The sequence below is a fragment of the Saccostrea cucullata genome, unplaced genomic scaffold, assembly GCF_032062105.1.
Source record: "Saccostrea cucullata isolate Sc308-1 unplaced genomic scaffold, CSIRO_AGI_Scuc_v1 ctg127, whole genome shotgun sequence".
Taxonomy (NCBI): domain Eukaryota; kingdom Metazoa; phylum Mollusca; class Bivalvia; order Ostreida; family Ostreidae; genus Saccostrea; species Saccostrea cuccullata.
The window spans coordinates 185,073-208,157 of NW_026940370.1; the positions used below are offsets into that span (position 1 = coordinate 185,073).

General features: G+C 32.6%; 1 protein-coding gene across 2 annotated transcripts; it reads right to left on the reverse strand.

The window, feature by feature from the left end:
- Positions 1–1,525: 1,525 nt before the first annotated feature.
- Positions 1,526–15,165, reverse strand: LOC134255227 (uncharacterized). Of its 2 annotated transcripts, none has more exons than XM_062737741.1 (3): positions 14,727–15,165; positions 10,797–10,879; positions 1,526–2,025 (listed from the first exon to the last, which is right to left on the reverse strand). In XM_062737741.1, the coding sequence occupies exons 1-3, from the start codon at positions 14,788–14,790 to the stop codon at positions 1,621–1,623; spliced, it is 552 nt and encodes a 183-aa protein (XP_062593725.1). In that variant the 5' UTR covers positions 14,791–15,165; the 3' UTR covers positions 1,526–1,620. The 2 variants fall into 2 exon arrangements, with proteins under 2 accessions (XP_062593725.1, XP_062593726.1); XM_062737742.1 differs by lacking the exon at positions 14,727–15,165 and adding an exon at positions 13,682–13,702.
- Positions 15,166–23,085: the final 7,920 nt, after the last annotated feature.

A 23,085-nucleotide genomic window follows, 5' to 3' on the forward strand; every position in this document is an offset into this window, starting at 1 on the left:
AAACCTGTATAGGGTCAGTAGACATGTAATGTAGATTTGGAATCAAGGTCATTTTTTGGTGCACGTGCAACACGTGAAATGACAATATAATAGATATGTTTTTTTTGAAAATGCTTTGAAACTCATTATGAAAGTATATATTAGTAGTGTAGACATGACGAGATGGTCAGAATAAAGTATCTACACGTGCGCTTGCTCTGATTGGCTTTTCATATCTTTCTTGTTTTTTGATAATCCTATGAAATTTTGAACATAGTCATATATTTCTACAGCCTGATATATAAGAATTATGCCATGCAAAGCGCGCACGTGCAACACGAGAAATGTCCAATAAATTGATACTTAACTTTTTAAATTTTTTATGAAATGCTTTGAAACTCTATGATATCATCAAAAACACGCGCATGCGCGTGCGCTTCTCTCTGATTGGCTGAAACTAAAATCTCAATATCTATCTTGTTTTTTGACAGAATCCTTTGAAATTTTCAACTTGCATATCCATTATGAAGATCTAAAGCATGATATTTAAGAATTATCATAAAAGCATCCGCATGCATTTGTGCTGCAATCTGATTGGCTGAAACTTTAAATGTCTACAACTTTCTTAGTTTTCAACAAAACGGAATGAAATTTAGAATATTTTTAGGTATAATGGATTCCTACATTATGGTACTATCAAAATTAAATGCACAAACATGCATGAGTGCAAGTGCGAATGCGAAAAACGCAAAATGACCAATTTATTTGCAGTAAGTATATTTTAAAGCTTAACAAAATATATTTGTAAGGATATTTTGCATGTGCATGAAGGTACAATGCGTTAAATGACATATAGTTGATATCATTGAAGCTTTTATAATTCTTTGATGATATTCTGATCATATTTTAAAAAATGTCTTACAGGAATTAGGGGTTACAATTAGCACTAGTTTCATTTAGAACAAATTATGTATTGTATTCTCCGTGCATTTACGTTTTCATTTCAAAATACAATCTTATCATCTTTTGATTTGGAGACTCAATTCATTTTTTGGTCATACTGAGGTATCACTACATGTTTTCTTTGAAATGACTCGATGATTGAAAATGAATCTGTATTTGACCATTATTAAAGTATTATACAGTGCTCTATTTTCATAGTAACTACTTCTATTTCCACTTGCCACAAAACTAGAAAAATTGATGAACAATTTACTAGTATCAGAAAACATTTTATTTACAATTTATTTTAAACATGTATAGTGAAAATCAAGGCTTATTTGTAAGGTATTTGAAGTTCTATAACTCAGACACTTTCATAAATGAATGGTTATCGTATGTAGGATAACACAATGATATATTCAATATATAATATTGATGTGATTTAACCTCTGGTATATCAATGTTTTCTAAGTTATTGATGTTTTCTGGAGTTTCAAGTCCTCCTGTACGTCTGCTATAAATGAGGAATTGCAGACGCCATGTGCAATGAAGTAGATCTGTAAAGCAAAATACAAGTACAATGTACTGGAAAATCATTTTTCTGATCCTTCAAACAACATTAATATATCGGTAAAGCACATTGTTTTGAATCTCCGCCACCTGTCTCAGCAGTGTTCCAAATAAACAACTGATCAAAGATCACTTAAGCGGCTTATGACAGCTCACAGCGGATTTATACAAGATGGAATCCATTGAACTACTTGAGTGAAGGTCCTCGGGTTTCTTGTGTTTGTGCAGGTCTCGAGGCTTAGAGAGATCACATTTGGAACTTTTCTGATGGTGGCCTTGTGACTTGCAGACAGCTACATGCTCTGACAGATCTATGGTGTGCGCATGCGTTGGGCGTTGATGTCGTACTTTTGGAGAAGGGTTGGGAGTAGATTCATTTGAATGTTTGGCATGGTGAAATAAATCTGAGAACCCACAGACATCCGAATGAGACTGACGATGTTGTTCATGTTTGTGTTGTTTATGAAGTAATTCTGCTGTCCTTTTTCCTGCTACCATATTGAAGATTCCATAAGACAGGAAGGTTTCCCTTTCCTAAATTAGAAAATAAAAAGAAAATCATGAATGTTACATTTTAATCTTTTTTTACAAAAAGTCATTTAAGTCTATTGTGATCAAATGCGTGTTTACCATACACATAGGTTTTGGACCAAACATGTTGCAAGGTCTAATTCTAAACTACTAGTTTATTTACAGAAAATACATTGAAAGAACAGAAAATAAAAGAAACTAAGATGATGCAACAAGTCCATGGGAGAAGTTATAAATTTATTTATAAATTATAGATTTATAATGTTTTAATGATACATGTTTGATACGACCACATCCCACTATGGGACGTAGAGACCGGTCCTCCGAATGAAATCGTCCCGTGTCGCAGAAGGTACTGGCATGAAAAAGATCACTCACTGCTCAATGGCCGTAAGTGTCAAGTATAGGACAAAAATTTGCAGCCCTCCAGCGGCAAATGATGGCGCGTCTCCGTTTGACCAAAAAATTCTCGAGATGGATGTTTAACAACATGCATACAAACAAACTTTGGAAAATGAAACCTGGCTTACCGCACTTTATCATACATCTAACAGCTAATTGTATCATAATTATGTGTTCACAAAAAACATGCATAGAGGTGGAACATTGATAACTGTATCATTATTTATTAAAATTCTATTTAATATTTATTCTAAACAATATAATGCATAAGTATTATCCGAAAAAAAACCCATTGATTGCAAAATTAACACACCATTCTTAAATAATTGAGTATTAAGGAAATTGCCATGAACATTTATTGAAATACTTATTAAGAACATGCACAGCAGAAAAATATGTATTTTTTAAATTAGGTCAGAACGGAAACCGATTTGTTTCCTTAGCTGCGTACGTATACGTCACATCGATAAAATATGCATGATATCTCACTAATTTCAGAAACAAGATTTATCGATTTTTCAATTTTAAATGATGGATGACAAGTATTGGCAGGTAATAACTTAAGACAATGTAAGATGTAGGGAATGATTGCCCCTGCTATCGTCTGCTTCTTTGCTTGCCGCCTCACGCTCTCAGCAGACGATCGATTAAATATGAACCATTAACTTCATCTTTATCAGAGCTATGAGTTCATATTTCACAAATGAGACCTTACCTCATGAGGTGGGATTAATCTGGTCTCAACAAAACTCATTTTCATGACCTTGTTTCTTTTTTTTTTTCGATTTACCGATATTCAGCTTTTTTTCGAGTTACCCGGTGACTAATATGAGATACACTCCTTTCAATCTCAGTCTCTTTGACTAATTTGCTTTCACTAATGAGTAATTAATTTTTCTTCTGACTTCAAGCTGCTAAAACAAACATCGAAAAATGTAAAATGGTTCGTGTTTCTATCGTTACTCATAAAAACAAGATCTGCCTACAAATTATGCTTAATTAGTTCAGGAGTTTTTCATCTCCTCTCATACGTTATTTATAGGAAAAGTAATATTTTTCCTTTTAATTAGACATAAGAATATCCTTGAGGCACATATAAATCTTAGAATGAGAGAAAAATCTTTTAAAGATTCAGAAATGATAGTTAAACTTGTTCTCTAAATACTAGTATATCCAAGAATTGTAAAATAATAATTTAATTATGGGACCAAAATGCATTTAAAGCTAGATAAATTAAGGAGAGCAAAGGAAGGGTGTGATATCCTTAGAAGTATAGTAAAGCAGAAATACTTAGCCGGTTGAAAACGAATAAAAGTACGTCGAAATACTTAAGTTTCTTTCATCAGTTCCGAGAATACGAGGAGTGATCAAAAGGTTCGCGAACTATTTGAATAACTTCCATAAAAGAAACAATATTTGGTTTCAATGTTGATTATATATTTTAAATTAATCCTCTCCGATTTTAATGCACATCAACCACCGTTCTGCGCATGCGCGAATCACGTGATATTGGCGGTCACGTGACCCCCTTCGTAGCGTTCTGTCACAAAAGGTGAAAGATTTTTCTGAGTTTTATATTTCTTTCCATGTGAGTTAATTTTTAGACAAGAACAGTTCATATGTCAGAAATAGTCAATTCTCGGCAACAGAATGGTTGAATAAGAATATCCTTTCCAAAAACAAGCATGGCGACCATTTAAACACAAATCTTTTGTCTCAGGAGAGACCTTTATTCAAGGTGGATAGAGAATTGGTGCCTCCTTTTTATCATATCTAATATGTTTAAAATCTAAAGTAAACGATATCTCAGGTATTTAATAATCATATTATTGTTCACATATTCAACTATTTTTCAAATTGTAAATTGGAGGTCTTTCATAGCAAATTGCTTAATTAAAAACACATATCTTTTCAAACCTGCTTTCACTGGGCAAGATGACAAGTATCATTTTTAACCACCTGCCTTCCTTCGCTGAAACGATCAATCCAATCATTAATTAAATTTATAGGAACTCATTTATCTTAATAAACTGTGTACAAATTATTATATGATACTGCAGATGGATTTTTAAGACATACAATAAATTGTACAGTCGTTGTTGAACGAGTTCGATAGAGACAATCATTTTTCGTCACAAGTGACCTACATAGTGACGTCATTTTCACATTGTTACGTCACAAAAAAAGGAGAAAAACTTTATTCAGCATATGCTTTTTATAGATCTTCTGTATGGCTATGTGAGTACCGAATTTCATTCTAATCTGAGTTGTGGTTTTGTAGATATAGAGATAGTTCGCGAACTTTTTGATCACCCCTCGTATTCTTTGTAGAGATGTTTCTGCTCTTCATATTTTCGAATATGCTTTGTTGGTAAATTATGGTTTATTTCATATACATAAAAGAATGGTAATGTTCAGATTTTTTTTTTAATCTGCGGAAAGTCAATTTAAGATTATTTAACCTAAGCACCCAATTGAGGAAACGGAAACCCATTTACATTAGAAAAAAATACTACGAGAAGTAAATTATGTCAATCTTGCTGTAAAATGTCGAAAATTTTTGCATGAACAACATTTTAGTTTTTAGAAAGGCAATTTACATGTACAAGAACATTTAAGTTGATTTTACAAGCGGTAATCCTATTTATACACATAAAGCTCGTTAGAAGAGATTCTTCAAAAGTGCCTGTCAGATTTAAATATTTTTAATATTCACAACAGCTATATTTTTGAATTAACATACTGGATTCCTAAAATTCCCGAATTTTGAAGCCACGAAACTTTTACCCAAACTGAAGAGCATTAAAACGTATAATATTGATATACACTTATCCTACAAAACCAGACTCTACTGAACCACGCTTATGTTCAATGATAGGACAGATTTTTCTTCTTGTCATTAGACATCTTAAGACTCATTTTCATGAAAACATTCTTATTCTACACGCGTGATGTACTATGAAATTGGTATTTAAAAAGATGCTTGCATTCCTCATTTATATGTATTCTTAGAGAGAAGTTAACAATGGTTATTTCCATTTTCATGTCGATACGATATATCCCGATGACCTTGACGATAAAAGATACCACAGAGTCTGGTACACCTTTCTTATTTGGATATTTTACTTGAAAAAGACGATAATGGTAATCTAACATTCAAATCTATGATAAACATGATGGCTTTATCTTTTCAATCGTCTACTTTCCTTACTTATGCAGCAATATACATAAATTGCATACGGATTTTATTATCTCTCAGTTGATTCGATACGCAAGAGCATGTTCTACGTATGCACAATTTCAAAGACGAGGTAAATTGACGAGCAAGTTGATGAAAAAAGATCAGCAGTCTCGTTTAAAGTGAGTAGGAGCAAACGGCGGTTGCGACCGGTCGGCAGGGGATGCTCACTCCTCCATGGGACCTGATCCCATCTCTGATGTTTCGGAAGTCCATGTTTGCTCTGCTCCTTTTTGTATTGCTTAATGGACTTTTAGCTTGAATACTGTTCGTTATCTCCATATATTTCATTTCAAACAATCGTATGTAATTCTTACAGTTAGAAATTGTTCCACAGAATTTGCAGACCAGTATTCATTTTTTTCTGCATCAAAAGAAATCTTCTAATGTGGTTTTCAATACTTTATGATAGATATATCGATGATGTTTATGAATTTTAATATTAATTTCGTTCACGTCTAACATATCTACTGCATATTCGATATTTTACTCTAGAGATACATATTTTTGACAGCTTGACGTTTTAATAAACGTCTATCGTTTACTATTTTTCCTCATTTATGTTCAGTCATACTATTATCACTTACATGTGGGATTAATGTCTCTTGGTTCGTTCGATATGGAAAAGCACGTATTTCTTACGGATTGTGTGTTAAAATAGACACGTCCCTGTCAAATGAGTTAATGATAAAAGGATACATATGAAGGATCCTGTTTATAGTTAATATTTCATGTATCCATATGTTGATACAGTGACTTTGTTTAAGGACAAATGATACAAACTTTTGTCATAAAAAATAAAAATAACTACTTGAGTCATGTTTTAATGACTTAAATGAATAGGTTTCATCGTGTAGTTTTTAATTTTTATTCAAATTTTCACTAAAATGGGATTTGAAGTGAAAAATATTTGTATAAATTATTAAGGAAGGTTTCAGAAAAATAGTCTTAAAATGGCCATAACCAGCAATCCCCTGTGATATTGAAGAATGGAATTTGTCTTAAGACTTATCTTTAGATTTCTTATACTTAAGATAGTTTTATGAAACAGTAGTGACAAATCTTATGATTGTCAGACGTCAGATCTTAAGATGATCGTAAGATCTATCTTAGGACAGATCTTTCGATTGTTTTGTGAAACCCGGCCCGATGATTGGATGACCGAGGTCGTATATCGCAATTGAATTTCAATAATGAGAACTTTACTCTAAATGCTTCATTCCTAAATTAAACATGATTATTATATATCTGAAAGTATAGGAATTCTGCACGTCCTGTTCACCCATCTTCCTTGATGGTTTGTCAATAAACAGAAAATAAATATCTGTTGCAAGAGTTCGGCTTTCGTACAATGATAAAAACTATCAACATACAGTTAATTCAATTTAATTGCTATATCAGTCTCATTATCATTATCAAATATTTTTTTAATATTTTGTATACATGAAGTTCAATAGTGTAATTTGTTCGTAATTATTTACTTAACTTTAATCATAAATGGTATTCTACGGGAGATCGAAGCAAGCATTCACCATAAGTTTAAGCATTTTTTTTTTACTTTTCGGGACATGTTAGAACTTTATCTTGCCAATTAATGGTATGTCGGTAGATAAACATAGGTCACTAACAATCTAATCTGAATTCTCTTATCTTCTAATTCAACACTGATTATTTGAAAATCCACGATGACACCGTTCAACTTCGTGCTGACGATTGTAATACTGTCGTTTGCAGTTGTAACGAAAGCAGACGTTGATGAAACATGGAGGCGGGAAATAGAGCGAAAGATGAATGAGGTTTTGCAAATCGTGCAGAAGCAAGAAAAGATTATCCAAGAGAGGGACCATGTTATTGCACGCCAAGATCGAGAATTACGGAGACACAGTGAAGAAATTCAAATGATGAAGAAAATCATAGACGAGATGAAACAGAACTGCAAATCTGAGAATGGAGTTAATCAGCAGACAGAAAATAGTGCATTACAAGAGAAAACCAGCAAAATTCAAAGATCTCAAGGTAGTCATTGTTATAAATGCTTTTAATTGTAAAACTTTTAAAATGAATTTATATTATCATACATTATTTGAAGTGATATTAACTCAGTTTTAAAGTGACATAAATTGTTCTGTGATTGACATCAGATAAAAATCTCGTTTATATCATACAGTTGTACAAGGACTTGGAATTAGTATTTATAAGTAATATAAAAGTCTTATCACAACTGAAAAAAATCTCGATTCGTTCATCAAAAAGTTAGAAAAATGTTTTATATTCTGTCTTCATTGGTAATTTCCAATGACAAAGGTAATATTTCGAAAAACGTACAGTAAATCTTTTTGCTGGCTTTTTGGCAAAAAATTAGTTTCAATATAAACATTTACTTTAGAAGATAATTAACTTTAAAATAGTTTCATTAACTTTACAGACAATTTATCCAAACGTCTCTTGCTGACAACGCCTCAAAGTGATCACAGTGTTGCTTTCTATGCGTACATTTCCAAAAACTTTGCACATGTTGGTAATAATCACGTGTACATCTTCGACACCGTTGTTACTAACCATGGTAACGCCTATAACAATCATTCTGGGGTTTTTACCGCACCGAACCAGGGACTTTACGCGTTTTCATGGACGGCATTTGCTGCGGGAGAACACTTACTCGGAGAAAGTGGAGATTACGGCGAAGTTTCAGTGCACATCCTTCAAAACGGCCAGTATCGTGGGTCCATATATGTAGACACTGAACAGGCATATGATGAGGAAATGGCAACGGGATTCGCAGTTTTAACCCTAAATGAAGCCGATGTGGTAACGATTGTATCTCCATCATCTGGTACGGGATCGTTCAAAAGTGACGGGTCGGGAAGATGGTCGTTTTCAGGTTTCCGTGTAGCATAGAACTTATCTTATTAAAGGTTGTTCATGTTGAATGTATGTCGTTTTGTTACAGATTTAAAACAGATTTAAAAGTCTAAGCAGAGCAATTGAGGACATGTATAAGCAGTAGATTTCCCGTCTACCTACCGACCCAATCATTTAACCCTGAGTCAGAAGAGGGCAAGCAAACATTATTTTTAAAATGGCTTAAGAGTATATTTTTGTTTCAATCTTGCAGTGAGAAATATGTTTTATTGACGGTATACTGTTTGAAGTATTTGGATTACCTTTGACTCATATAGAGGTCAACATGTAAGTCGGAAAAGCTTTAATTTTCACCTAAACTCGGTAGTTGGTGGCCTGTTTACAATAATTACGCCATAGATATGACGCAATGCAGCGAATGAGAATCGAGCCCATGCCTACCGATCACACAATGAACGCCTCACCACTAGGCTACTGTGACCAGCCCTGACACACAGGAAAACATACTAGTAATAATACATGTAGGTCCTGATACTGTGTTCATAGCAAAGATTGACTTATTGAACTAACAACACAGTCGCTGTTTTTCTTAAAGATTGAATACATATCGCTTATCTTACCTATCTTTTTATTTATAGCACGTTATAAAAATCAACTATTCACTAACTAAAGGAAGACATGGTGACAATTTCCATGTTTCGACGGAGATACTACACTGAATATATTGCTTTTGGATTTACTAGTTATTTTAACATGATTTAAAATTTAATTTCATAAAATCGCTTCATTTTCAAAATAATTCTATTTAATGTACGGGAAGAAATTAAGTTTGAATCTATTTTGGCGTACTCATTTACAAGATCTTGACTAGAACTTGACCTTAAGGATCAAAAAGAGAGCAAACCTTATATTATAAAGCAAATACATAATAAATCAATGACATGTAATAGAAACCATAATAAATTTGCAAAATGAATCATATCTTTTGTTTGAGTTTTTGTATAGCGCTATTTAACATTTATTTCAAAATGTGTACTTAATTTGTTCATAAAAAACATGCTAGGTTAAAATGATTTTTCAGTTGTATAAATATATATTGGGCAAGTATAGAAAATAATGAAAGAACATACATGTATCTGGATAATAGGTTAAATAATTACAAGGATATAAGTGTCGTTGTTTGAGACTTTTATAACCACCTGACCAAGCAGATACAATGAAACACAAATCAAGTAAGCCCACTTAGTTTTAATGAGAAAAAATTGAAAATTTGAATTTTTCATTGATACATTACTGAGAAGTTTTCAAAATAAAGAATTAAGAGACAGCTTTCAAGTTTAGTACTCAAATAATGAATACATACTCTAGTTACTTGCCTTCATGACGATAATATACTTGATAGCAATTAATGCTGCGTGATTTGAACTCATTTATTTGATGTTAAGTAGCTGCTGAAATCGACTGTCTTTATTGAGTGCAATCAATTTCTATAAAGGATGTAAACCAGAACCAGCCCTAAATGGTTAGTGTCTAAAAGAAGGTTAATGTGTATACGACATAAATGATTTCATACGAGATAAAGGCCATATTTCGAATTACATTGTATGGAACAAATATGTCATACTCGAGGTATTGATCATTTTTTTTGATACGAAGTATACTCCCCTTAGCTAATTTAGCTACCACTTTTCCTCCATTTTGAGTTCTTTCTTTAATTGTAAAAATACACAAGGCTTGTTTGTCTTTTTATTTAAAGTTTTCTAAGATAATGAATTGGTTATTAGCTTGGATTAAGCCATTTTTAATCATTTTTTTCAGGCAGAACTACAAAACTAAAGAGAAGTTTAAATAAATCAAAATGTGTTTGTGAAACACTGATGCCCCCATGTAACAGCTTATGGCGAGGGTTAAAGTTTCTCAAATGCAAGATAAACTCCAAGGTCAAAATTGTTGGTATCCAAAAACAGGTCTTGTTACAAGGAATATACATGTGAAATATGAAATCTCTAGAGTTAAAGGTTCAAAAGTTATGGCCAAGGTTAACGTTTTTTAAAAGTGGGTCAAACTCTATGGACAAGATTTTTGCGGACAAACAGACAAACAGCTAGACAGACGGACGGACAGGGCAAAAACTATATACCCCCGAATCTTCGATTACGGGGCATTAAAAGCAACACTTGAGAAGCATAATAAAAACATTCGACATCATGCTACAACTAACAAAATAATCAAATTAGTTTGATTAGCAATATAACACAGTAAGAGCACCGACCTTATCCTGTATGTTCTTGGCGGTGCTGACCTCACAACTATGTTCTATCTCCGTGTTCATCTGATGGGTCTGGTGGTGATGTCCTGTAATATACACAGACGGAAATTATGATAGCAGCAATAAACTATAGCATCAATACACTATAGCAGCAATACACTATAGCAGCATTATATAGCAATAATACATTATAGCAGCAATACACCATAGCAGCAATGTGTAGCAATTCACTAGCTATCCACTTATATAATGAAACCAAATCCTCTAAAATACACAGAATGAAATTTAGGTATAGCAACAATACTAGCCATTCACTTATTAAATGAAATTTAAGCCTGCAATATACACAGATGGGAATTAGGTATAGCAGCAATAAACTATAGCAACAATACACTATAGCAGCAATATACTACCTATCCACTTATAAAATGAAACCCAATCCTGTAATAAACACAGATGGGGAATTACGTATAGCAGCAATACACTATAGCAGAAATACACAAGCTATCTACTTATACAGTGAAAAGGAAATTAAAGTAATTCCCATATATACACAGAAAACGAATAAGGTTCAACACCAATAAACTAGCTATATCCTATAATATAATGAAACTCAATCCTCTAATTTGAATTTGAATTACCATTTATATATTGGATCCAAAACTTCACAAAAATCCTTACAGAGATACATAACGAGTCCAGTAAATTTTCTACCAAGCCTATTTCTCTACTCCCCACTAAACTATTAACAGTTGTGAAGGAGAAAGTTCAGGAGTACTGCACAAACAATATAATCGAGAAATGGTCTAAATTAGATGTGCATACTTAAAACTTCTAACTGAAGGAACTTTTGGAACCTTTGAAATAAGAAAATTTTACCAAAATCAACAACTTAAAAACTTATGACTTTTCAACTTTATATACAACCATTCCCTACGATAAATTAAAGTCCAGGCTTTTGATATCATTGACAGCTGCTTTTTCATTAAAATGGAACTCGTCAATTTACTTACTTTGTCATTGGTCATTTTTTGAATTATTTTGTTAAAAAACAATCTAATTGTACATGCAAGTACTCTGAAGATGATATTAAAAGGATGCTCGAGTTTCTGGTTGACAATATCAAGTGGAATTCCCATGGGAACCAATTGCACCCCTTTATTAGCAGACCTATCTTTGTATTCATATGAAGCAGAATTTCTCCAAAGCGTATACGTGAAAATGATTAAAGCACTTGCTGTGGCCTTCAACTCAACATATAGCTATATCGAAGCGTATTGTCATGAAATATATGGAGATAACGAACTGTATTCAAGCTAAAACGTCCATTAAACAATACAAAATAGGAGCAGAGCAAACACGGACCTCAAAAACGTCAAAGGTGGGATCAGATACCATGGAGGAGTGAGCATCGCCTGCCGACTAGTCACACTCACGTGTGCCCATTTCATGATCGGGAAACGATTAAATGGTCATTTCTATTCTTATGTCGATATAATGAGTATCCCGATGAGTTTGTAATAAAAGATACCACAGAGTCTGGCATATCTTTCTCATATTTAGATATTTTACTTGAGAAAGACGTTAATGGCAATCTTAAAACCATATTTTATGATAAACGTGATGACTTTCACTTTTGAATCATCAACCTCCCGTACTTATGCACTAATATACCTTCTTCACCTGCAAACGGGGTTTATATATCTCAGTTGATTTAGTACCCGAGAGAAAGCTCTACGTATGAACAATTTCTAAACGATGTTAATTATTGACAAACAAGTTGCTGCAATAAGAATATCAGCAGCCTCGTTCAAAGTCATCATTTCGTTATTTATATGGTCATTACAATGACTGTGTCAAAAAATAATTTATCACTACTTCAAATGCTGACTGACGTTTTTATACTATTATAATTTCATACACAAATAGCAAATCAGGCATAGCAGCAGCACACTAGCTATCCAATAATATAATGAAATTCAATCCCCTTATATACACAGATGGCAAATTGTGTGTAGCAGCAATACACTAGCTTCTACAATAAAACTTAAAACTCAATGCTCTGATATACACAGATCAACTCAAGTAAAGGAGTGATAAACTATTTACTTATATAATAAAACTTAATGCTCTACGGTCATCTTAAAAAAATTGTTGGTTGCCCTCTCCCGACTGACTAAAAATGAATCAACTCATTTTTCTTTACATTCCAGGACAATTTTTTTATTCCTCTTATCTCGTCAACAAATATGTTGAAAGTTTATGGATTCAAGATTTTCCTTCCTACCTTCCGACCCAATAATTTTACCCTGAGTCGGGAGAGGGCAAGCAAACATTATTTTAAAGGTGCCCTAATAAACACAAATCTCAAAAACACTACGGCATTTAAGTCCGGATACGACATAACCCAAACCTTTAGGTATCCTTTCGAGAAGACATAATTTTAAAATGTTCCTGAATTTTGGTGTGTTTTTTTTTTAATTCTTACCTCATCATGTCAATCTTAACTTCCATAATATTGACGTTTTCTTATAATCTTCTCCAAAAACTTAAAATCACATGGGAGAATGGGGGATTTTTTCATCCCAGCTGAAATCCCAACAAAATTCGATGGGAGAATTGGAAATTTTTCATCCCAACTGATAATTTGTCTACCCCAAAAAAATCCCATAGCAGCAAAAATAAAACTATAGCAGCAATATATTTTTGTATATAAAAAAATCAGGCATAGCAGCAATACAGCAAATTAGGTATAGCAGCAATACACTATAAAATAATATAATAAAACACAATGCTTTAATATACGCAGATAACAAATTAAGTATGGAAGTGGCAGACAAGGTAGCTCTGTAATCCATAAATTAGTGAAACTCCATACTTTTACATACAAAGATAGCAAAATCAGTTATAACAGCAAAACACTAGTAGCTATACCCACAGTAAAACTACGTACTCTAACATGTTCATAAAGTAAATCATAGTAAATTAAACCGCAAATTCAAAAGAATACCTACTTCCACTTGAATAGTGAAACTCAGTATTATTACATACAAACAATGCAAATCAGTTATAAAAGAAACATGCATGTTTTAATATGTGCATTATGAAATTTTGCAAATATTATCCATGCACCCTTGTATTTTCTGCAGTTATATAAACATATCTTTCAAGATATACATTTGTTTCAAAAATTTAAATTCAAAAATTCATACATGCATCGAGTTAATTACATGTAATAAGCTACATTTTGCAAGTTACGGACAAGGTTTTAAAAGTATCCCAGTTGAAATTGACGTGCAAGTTGTGACATGATCTACAAATGGTAACGAAATAATGAGGTAATATGTGATACATGTCGTACAAAAAGTTGCGAAAAAACTTATACAAAACGATTTCATTAGTACACTGCATAATTCTGAAAACATCGACTGAAGAAAATTTGCTAACCCATGTACATGAGAATTCTTAACGAAAATGTAAAGCGTTGTAAAAAGCAAAAGCAGTATTTGTCTTTTTCAAAAAAAGTTTAAGTGTATAAAATCTTCAGAAAACAAAATATATAATTTTTAGTAAATAAATTAAGGAAATATTTTACGTAAAATTATCTCTGAGTATGTGACTTCTTGAGAAATAATTAAAAACATAAAGAGGCTAAGAATGTTTCTATCAAAGTTATTACACATGTACAGTTATTTAAAAATCTTCAGAAAACAAAATATATGATGTTTTATTGCTCATAATTTAAAAGTTTTTTAACTTTAAATAAAAAAAAAATGATCTAACTTACACGACGTATACTTAATTCGTTGAAAACATCAAACAATTGTTAAAAATAATGAATATATATATAAAAACAATTATTAAAAATAATGAATATATATGAATGATTTTAACCCAAAAATCTTGATAAATTAATTTACACAAAAGACTTGCCTGATTTGTTGCACGAGGGCGAAGGTGAAGACACCCGAGCAGATGAAGCTATCACTGAAAACATTTTCAGAAGTAATTCCCCGAAAAACACTTCTTAAAAGAAAAATAAACTGTCTACCGGTAGGTAAACTTCAACATTACACTAAAAGGTTTCACAAAAAGTAAAAATAATGGAATCCCTCCAGTTATGTGTTGGTTTACTGTTTATCTCGGTTATTATACAAGCACTGGATAAAAAGTAGTAAAAACTCCTGTATGGATTACCAATATCGTCCTGTTGCCACAACAATAGGGTTCAGTTAAAATGCTGCGAAGAATGTTGCCTTGTCATATTTATACGTTTATTGACTTGCAAAAAGCGCGCGTTAGCGCGTGGAGCAGCCGATAGACAGAGATGCAGTTCAGACCGCCAAAACATCGAGATGATGATGAAGTCGCCGAGAAATAAGATAACAATGCGAGTTGACGCATCTCTCATCAACTGTCAAAGAAAGACGATCTAGCTAATTATAGTTATTGTTCTCGCCGGGCCCAGATGAAAATGTGCCAATAACTTATTCCGATTCTTTTGGGGGAGAAAAAGGGGGTTACTTGTAACTTTTGGATGGGTGAGATATATTTTGCCTATATTGTTAGCTTTGATTAGCATCCATGACGCAAAGTGAGAAAGAGAAAATAAACAGATTCCCTCTCACGGCTGTCTCTTCCTGTTTTGAAAAATTCCTCTTCAATGAAACATGCGATTAAAAGGGAAATTAGGCAGCTTTTTGTAGAAGCAGGATGCATTAGATTATATTCTATTAGGCATCCCCTCATGAGAAATATCAAATATAACTGAAATCTCCTCTAAGTGATTTAGATTAAGGGACATATCAAGAAGAAGTGATTATTTTCAAAAATATTCCACTATGGATATAATCCCCCGGGGCATATTAATATGTATGGTGCCATTTTCAATTACTGAAGATTTTGCACATAATACAAAATTTCATCGAGTGGGGAGTAAACGTGATAACTCTATTTTCACCAAGTTTATATATACAAGGTTTGTCCGGTAAATTCGTAGACAAGTTGTCTGGAGCGAAAAATAGTCATCACTGCATTGTAAAATTTTCGCTTCTCTTTAGTATATTTTACTATGTATAGCAAATTTTAAATAGATGAATACTTAAATACAAATTATGATATTTAGAAGAATTACACGCTTAGTTTGGACTTTCAGTAAGGCGTGGCATTCTCGACGTTGCCTATTTAGCTTCTGAAATTTACACAGCTTCCCTTCACTGTTGAAATATACATATGATAGAAATGCGGCCGAATGTCAACTGGTGTAGTGAATAGCCAATTAAAAGTTCTCTCCCGGCACAGAGGTGGGACATATCAACAACAATTTTAATTTCCTGATGTTATTAATTTCGTAACCAATGAGAATTTACTAGTATTCGCCATTACGTAGCGCCGAGAAAGTCACGCCCTACTGAAAGTCCAAAGATAGGGTAAAATCATCCTATGTAATGTGTTGTATCGCCAAGTGCGGCACACAGATGATTACGTCAAATTGTCTAAACAGCGTCACGTTTCCTCTTTGCTAAAAAAGGTGTCATCATCACATCTAAATCGGATATAGAAGTTCTGAACTGCTCTCTGGTGCGCCGTAACGTACGTTACCAAACGTAGCAAAACTGCCAAAAATTAAATAAAATGCCGTGACATGTTCCAAAAAACGACACAATGGATGGTGGATTAAAATAGTATCAATTTTTATCCAATCTTATCTATTTAATAATGCATGTATTTTTATTTCGAAATAATACTCATGTTCTCTTTCATGATTTTTTTATGTACACCGTAGGGGCATACCCGGTGCACATTCAAGCAAAATAAAATCTTTACTTTGATCTGCATTTTATTTTTTTTTTAAGATGCACAAAAATATGATTAATAATAAACATTTTGCTTAAGATTTTATTTTGATAAACATTTGCTTAAAATTTTTGCTTTGTGCGTGTATTATTTTTCGAAAAAAAAAAAACCGCCTTGTCCACGATTTTACCGGACAACCCTTACATATAATAATATATAAATGTGTTATAAATATTCTTCAAATGCATTGATGCAATTTTTCTCTGAAATACTGACGCAATGCTGACATTTATAGTTACACATATGTAAACAATTGTGTAATACATATGTAAGTTTTCGGGACACATGCACTTTCGTACAGGAGTACGAAATCTCGCCCATCCTTTGACCGAAATTCTAATAAATTATAGACACATTTTCAACGCACCATGTATATTTTACGGGATGAATTTCGTTGTGCGTGTATTATTTTTCGAACAGGAAGAAATCCGCCTTGAACACGATTTTACCGGACAACCCAGCTTGATTCTGGTTCAACCGTGAGCTTTCCTCTTATTGTTGAACCCAGATTCTTTTAAACCTCAAGACACAAACACGAGTTACTAATTTGTTACTTTTATATAGAATCAGCAAAGAATATACTTTTACATGAGCTTGGGAACTATCAGCACCGAAGGTCCGATTCCAACTGACTATAAGTTTTCACAACAAATCATACATACTGAACAAAGACAGAGTAAAATAAAAGGATTAACAAAAGGTATATAGAAATCAAGTATCAAACAATTATTGAGCGAATGGTGACATTTTAGCAGCATGTATATAATAGAATTAAAGATGAAAGATTAAGTGTCAATAAATATAAACAGATGTCAATTAAGGGATTAACTGCATGTACATCACTGACTCTGCCTCAGGTGGGATTAAGGCTGTGCGAAATTTATATAATTTATCACATTTGCCGAAATAAAAGAAAAGTTTTGACAACAATTTACACAAAGTCCGAAAAGTTAATTTACACGGTAATTTAAAATAAGTCCAAAAATGTTGTATTTTACACCGTAACACATGCTCCGCCTTCGCGTAAAACACGTCCTCGTGTTTTCATTTTTTTCTCAATAAAACCGGCCTCTTCTTGGTTTTCCTTGACATCTCCAGGATTGAAAAGGACGTTATTTTTCTAAAATGATGGATTCTAGATCATCTCTTTTATCCTTCAATCGTCTGCAGCAGGGCGTTGTTTTGTCCCCTCAATTGTTTGGCTGTTTTCTCAACGTCCTCTTGAATTTTCATAATGTACTGACTATAGTCCTTTCCGATGTAGTTCAATTTCTTCTGCATTAAGTCCATAAGGACTTTGTCAGCCTGGGCGTCTTCTTTTAATTTTTGAATTGTCTTTAGATATAACATTTCTTTGGAGTTATTTGTCTGTTGTTTTAACTTATTTTCCATTTCTCTGTTGTCGTTTTGCAACTTTTTGATTTCTGACTCGGCTGTTTTTAACTTTACTGCCATACTTCTCCCCTGTTCTTTACACATGTGGAGTTGCTTTTTCAGATGTTTTAGCTCAGTTCGCAAAGTAGAAGAAGTATCACAATATAATCGAAACTGGCTGTCTCTAACAGAATTGAATGGTAGTTCTCGCAAAACTCGCTTGTTTTCGAGAAACTTGCTCAGTCGTTTCATGTCGCGCAATTTCTTTTTGCTTGGGACTGGTCCTTTATTCACAGGTTTTGGCTCCGTTTTCTTAATCTGTGTAAAACACATCCTTGAATAATGTCCCATTCTGTGGCATCGGTAGCACTTCTGGTGAATTTGCAAAACATGAAACGTTTGGATGCACATTTCCACACCTTCCGCACACTGGATGCTGACACGAAGGGAAGTTAAACTTTTTCTGTCTCCACGGCGGTCGGAAAGAATACTCCACTGCTGATCCTAAAACGTCTGCTTCATCTGTATCTGAACTGACAATACTGGGGAAGCTTGCTTTTTAGCTCTTGTAGAGGTCCAGGATCTGACTACTACAAAGTATATGTAGCAGCCCCGGGTGTCGTTACCCTTAGGTTTCTCACACCAAGTTTTACGGGATGAATTTCGTCCGTCTACACTGATTCTGGTTCAACCGTGAGCTTTCCTCTTATTGTTGAACCCAGATTCTTTTAAACCTCAAGACACAAACACGAGTTACTAATTTGTTACTTTTATATAGAATCAGCAAAGAATATACTTTTACATGAGCTTGGGAACTATCAGCACCGAAGGTCTGATTCCAACTGACTATAAGTTTTCACAACAAATCATACATACTGAACAAAGACAGAGTAAAATAAAAGGATTACCAAAAGGTATATAGAAATCAAGTATCAAACAATTATTGAGCGAATGGTGACATTTTAGCAGCATGTATATAATAGAATTAAAGATGAAAGATTAAGTGTCAATAAATATAAACAGATGTCAATTAAGGGATTAACTGCATGTACATCACTGACTCTGCCTCAGGTGGGATTAAGGCTGTGCGGAATTTATATAATTTATCACATTTGCTGAAATAAAAGAAAAGTTTTGACAACAATTTACACAAAGTCCGAAAAGTTAATTTACACGGTAATTTAAAATAAGTCCAAAAATGTTGTATTTTACACCGTAACATATATACGAGGGGTTATCAAAAAATTTGTGGACTAGTTCCATAAAATTAAAACCATATTAGGTACATCAATGAATTTTAAAATATCTAGTAGGCATCATCTTTTCTATCTGAAGAATAAACAATAAATCATAAATTTTATTTTTTAATAAATTAGTAGTGTTTTTGTAAACAATGGTATGTCCAGGCGGCGCAATCGAACACGACGTTTTTGCGACCTAAGTGTAACTGAGTAATACTCTTATGATATGACCATTTGACATCCAAAAATCCCGTGAATTCAGATATGTGTTGGGACACAATTGTTACATAAAATATGAAATTTTAAGTTCATTCTGGAATTTCTATGAAATTTTATCTTAAATTTTACATGGAGTGACCAAACAAATAAGGCCTTGAAAATGACGTCAAAAGGGGGGATGGGTTTCCTTTTCCAACATTCTATAAAGTTTTACCCCTGAAAAAACTGGTATATACCTAATTATGTTTAAACTAGCTACAGAGAAAAAATATGCATCCAGAGTATTTATCTTTTAATGTCAAAATAGATTCAGAGAGAAAAGGGATGCACAGTTAATGTTGATTTGTAGTGTAAAAAATCAATCACGTCAAAAATGATCATGTGTTGTAAGTATTGAACTCCCAAAAACAAAATATGCTGGCACAATCAAGTGAGGATCCCTCCCATTGTATAAAATTAATTTGATATATTATATTCATTGAAAGTCTCTGTTCATGACATTGTAAAGTCATTTAAACAAGGCCTGATTAAGTCCTTATTCAGCGCCAGAGAATCTCATCAAAATAAGTGTATGAGGAACAAGAAGCGGACATTGAAAAACAATGACGTTGTCGGACGTCATGAAACTAAACGGCGACAGCGCCGGGTGATCATATAATATCGATTTTATTTTATGATAATTTGACAAATAATATACGTATCAAGCTAAAATTTTCAACATTTCTTTATTTTTTGTTGTTTTATGTCACATATAAATGTTGAAAGCACAGACTACATAGTGCTAATTTTATAGCCTCAGTCCACGAATTTTTTGATAACCCCTCGTATATGGCACGCCAAATTCACAAAAATGAGCTAATCATAGTTTCACAGTCGATAAACTAGGTTTATCGGTTGTAAACTATAGTTTACGGACAGTAAACTATAGTTAACAACGTTAACCTATATATTTGTAAACCATGATAGTTAACGCGATAATCTATGTTTCAGAACCGTAAACTATACTTAACACTGAAAACAATCATTTGCAATTGCAAAACATAGATTATCTGATAAATACAGTTTCACGATTTGTAAACTATGTTTTACAAACTCTTAAATATAGTTAACGATCTGATACATACAGTTTCACGATTTGTGAAACTATGATTCACAACTCTTTACTAATATATATGGCACGCCAAATTCACAAAAATGAGCTAATCATAGATTCACAATCGATAAACTAGGTTTATCGGTTGTAAACTATAGTTTACGGACTGTAAACTATAGTTAACAACGTTAATCTATATTTTACATCTGTAAACCAGAGTTAACGCGATAATCTGTGTTTCACAACCGTAAACTATACTTAACACCGAAAACTATCATTTGCGATTGCAAAACATAGATTATCTGATAAATACAGTTTCACGATTTGTAAACTATGGTTTACAACTCTTAACTATAGTTAACGATCATAAATTATAGTTTACAGACGTGAATCTATGTTTATCAACAAAATCTATTGTTAACGTTTTATTACAGACAGATAAATTTAGATTAGCATTCGTAAACTATAGTTAACAACCGTTAAATATAGTTTTACAGCTGAAAACTATTTATCGTTAACTATAGTTCAAGTTTGTCTAGTTTGTTAACGTTTTATGTTTACAGCCAAATTCACAAAAATGAGCTAATGATCGTTTCACAGTTGATAAACAACAGTTAACGATATATATTTCTATATTTCACATCTGTAAACCATAGTTAACGCGATAATCTATGTTTCACAACCGTAAACTATACTTAACACTGAAAACAATCATTTGCGATCGCAAAACATAGATTATCTGATAAATACAGTTTCACGATTTGTAAACTATGGTTTACAACTCTTAACTATAGTTAACGATCATAAACTATAGTTTAACTATATGTTTATCAACAAAATCTATTGTTAACGTTTTATTGATAAACTATAGTAAACTATTTACGTTAAATATAGTTTTGTGAAAACTATACTTAACGAATCGTTAACTATAGTTTACGATTTGTAAACTATAGTTCACGATTTGTAAACTATAGTTTACAATCGATAAACCAAGTTTATCAATTGTGAAACTAGGTTTAGCTCATTTTTGTGAATTTGGCGTGCCATAAATATAGTTCACGCTTGTAAATTATAGTTTACAGTCGTGAATCTAAGTTTATCAACAAAATCTGTTGTTAAGGTTTTATTACAGACAGACAAACTTGGATTAGCATTCGTAAACTATAGTTAACAAACGTTAAATATAATTTTACAGATGAAAACTATAGTTAATGAATTGTTAACTATCGTTCACGGTTTGTAAACTATAGTTTACAACCGATAAACCTAGTTGATCAACTGTGAATCTATGTTTAGCTCATTTTTGTGAATTTGGCGTGCCATATATATAATATACGCTATTTTTAAAACTTATCCAGTAGAATTCAGACAAGTGCACTGTAACATCAGGGGAAGGGGACAGGGTGACCCCCTTTTTATTCATAAACTTTTCCTACTGAGATTTTAAGTTGTTTTTTCCGTGCTCGGTCGATATGCTTTTTCGTAAAAATCGTTATATTTGTGGATTGACTGAATGAAAGGGCTATATTTGTCATATTATTTTTAGAGAGTTTGACAGGACAAAATTTGAAAGCAATAAAAGCAAAATTTAATTATTCATAATGAGAACAATTTACTGTTACATGTTTAATACCATTGTGCTACCACCTTTACATGTATATATACAAATAGAGCATTTTAGGGAATGTACCTTAAATCTACACTTTGTTAATGTTGCTTTTTAATATTTTTTTTATCAATTTATTAAAAATATATCAAATTTGATTTGACATCGAGTCGCTAAATATTCAAAGCATTTTTACCTCTCAATATATACTCACCGTCAATAGAAACGCAACACCCTAATTTTAGGGTGAAAATTAAATTCAGGTTATAACTATGTACCAAAAAAGTTAAATATTGCCAAATCAGCGGTTGAATGAATTTCTTTCCATTACCGGAAGTTGCTTTTTAGCCCTCTTAACAAAATTCAAAATTTTCCATTTTTTATAAAATTTTAACAATATATAACTGTTAATTATAAGTATTGTACTAAAAGGCCGGGGGAAAATCCTTCTTTCTTTACCGGATGTGATGCCTATATTTCCTCAAAATGACTGATAGCAAGAAGGGGGGATGTTTTAAGAGTTATTTGTTACCTTCTAAAGGTTAATGATAACATTAAAACTGAATATATTTAGGTAAAAAGTAAATTTACAAAAAATTAATGCTCCATTTAAACATTAAATGTTATTTTTATGAAAGAAACAAATGTAAATCTTAAAACATCCCCCCTTCCGACCATTTAATGAAAACGTGCTAGTCCGCCATATACAACACACGATTTCTAATGCATTAATTTTATTAATGTCTTAATCTGAGCGAAATTAATATTCTTGGCTTGGGCATTTTTTACATGTTTTTAGATATTGGGGTCGAATTTTCTCTAACCTGGCGTAGTGTAGCAACTTTTTGACTTTCAAGAAACTGTCATTTATGCTATTGAAACACATTAGCCAGTCGTTATATA

Excerpts from the sequence above, each read along its gene's own strand:
- LOC134255227 (XM_062737741.1), bottom strand. The coding sequence starts at position 14,790 with ATGTTTTCAGTGATAGCTTCATCTGCTCGGGTGTCTTCACCTTCGCCC. Across the intron at positions 10,880-14,726 it reads GCCCTCGTGCAACAAATCAG|GACATCACCACCAGACCCAT; the intron begins GCAAGTCTTTTG and ends TGTATATTACAG. Across the intron at positions 2,026-10,796 it reads CCAAGAACATACAGGATAAG|GAAAGGGAAACCTTCCTGTC; the intron begins GTCGGTGCTCTT and ends TTTCTAATTTAG.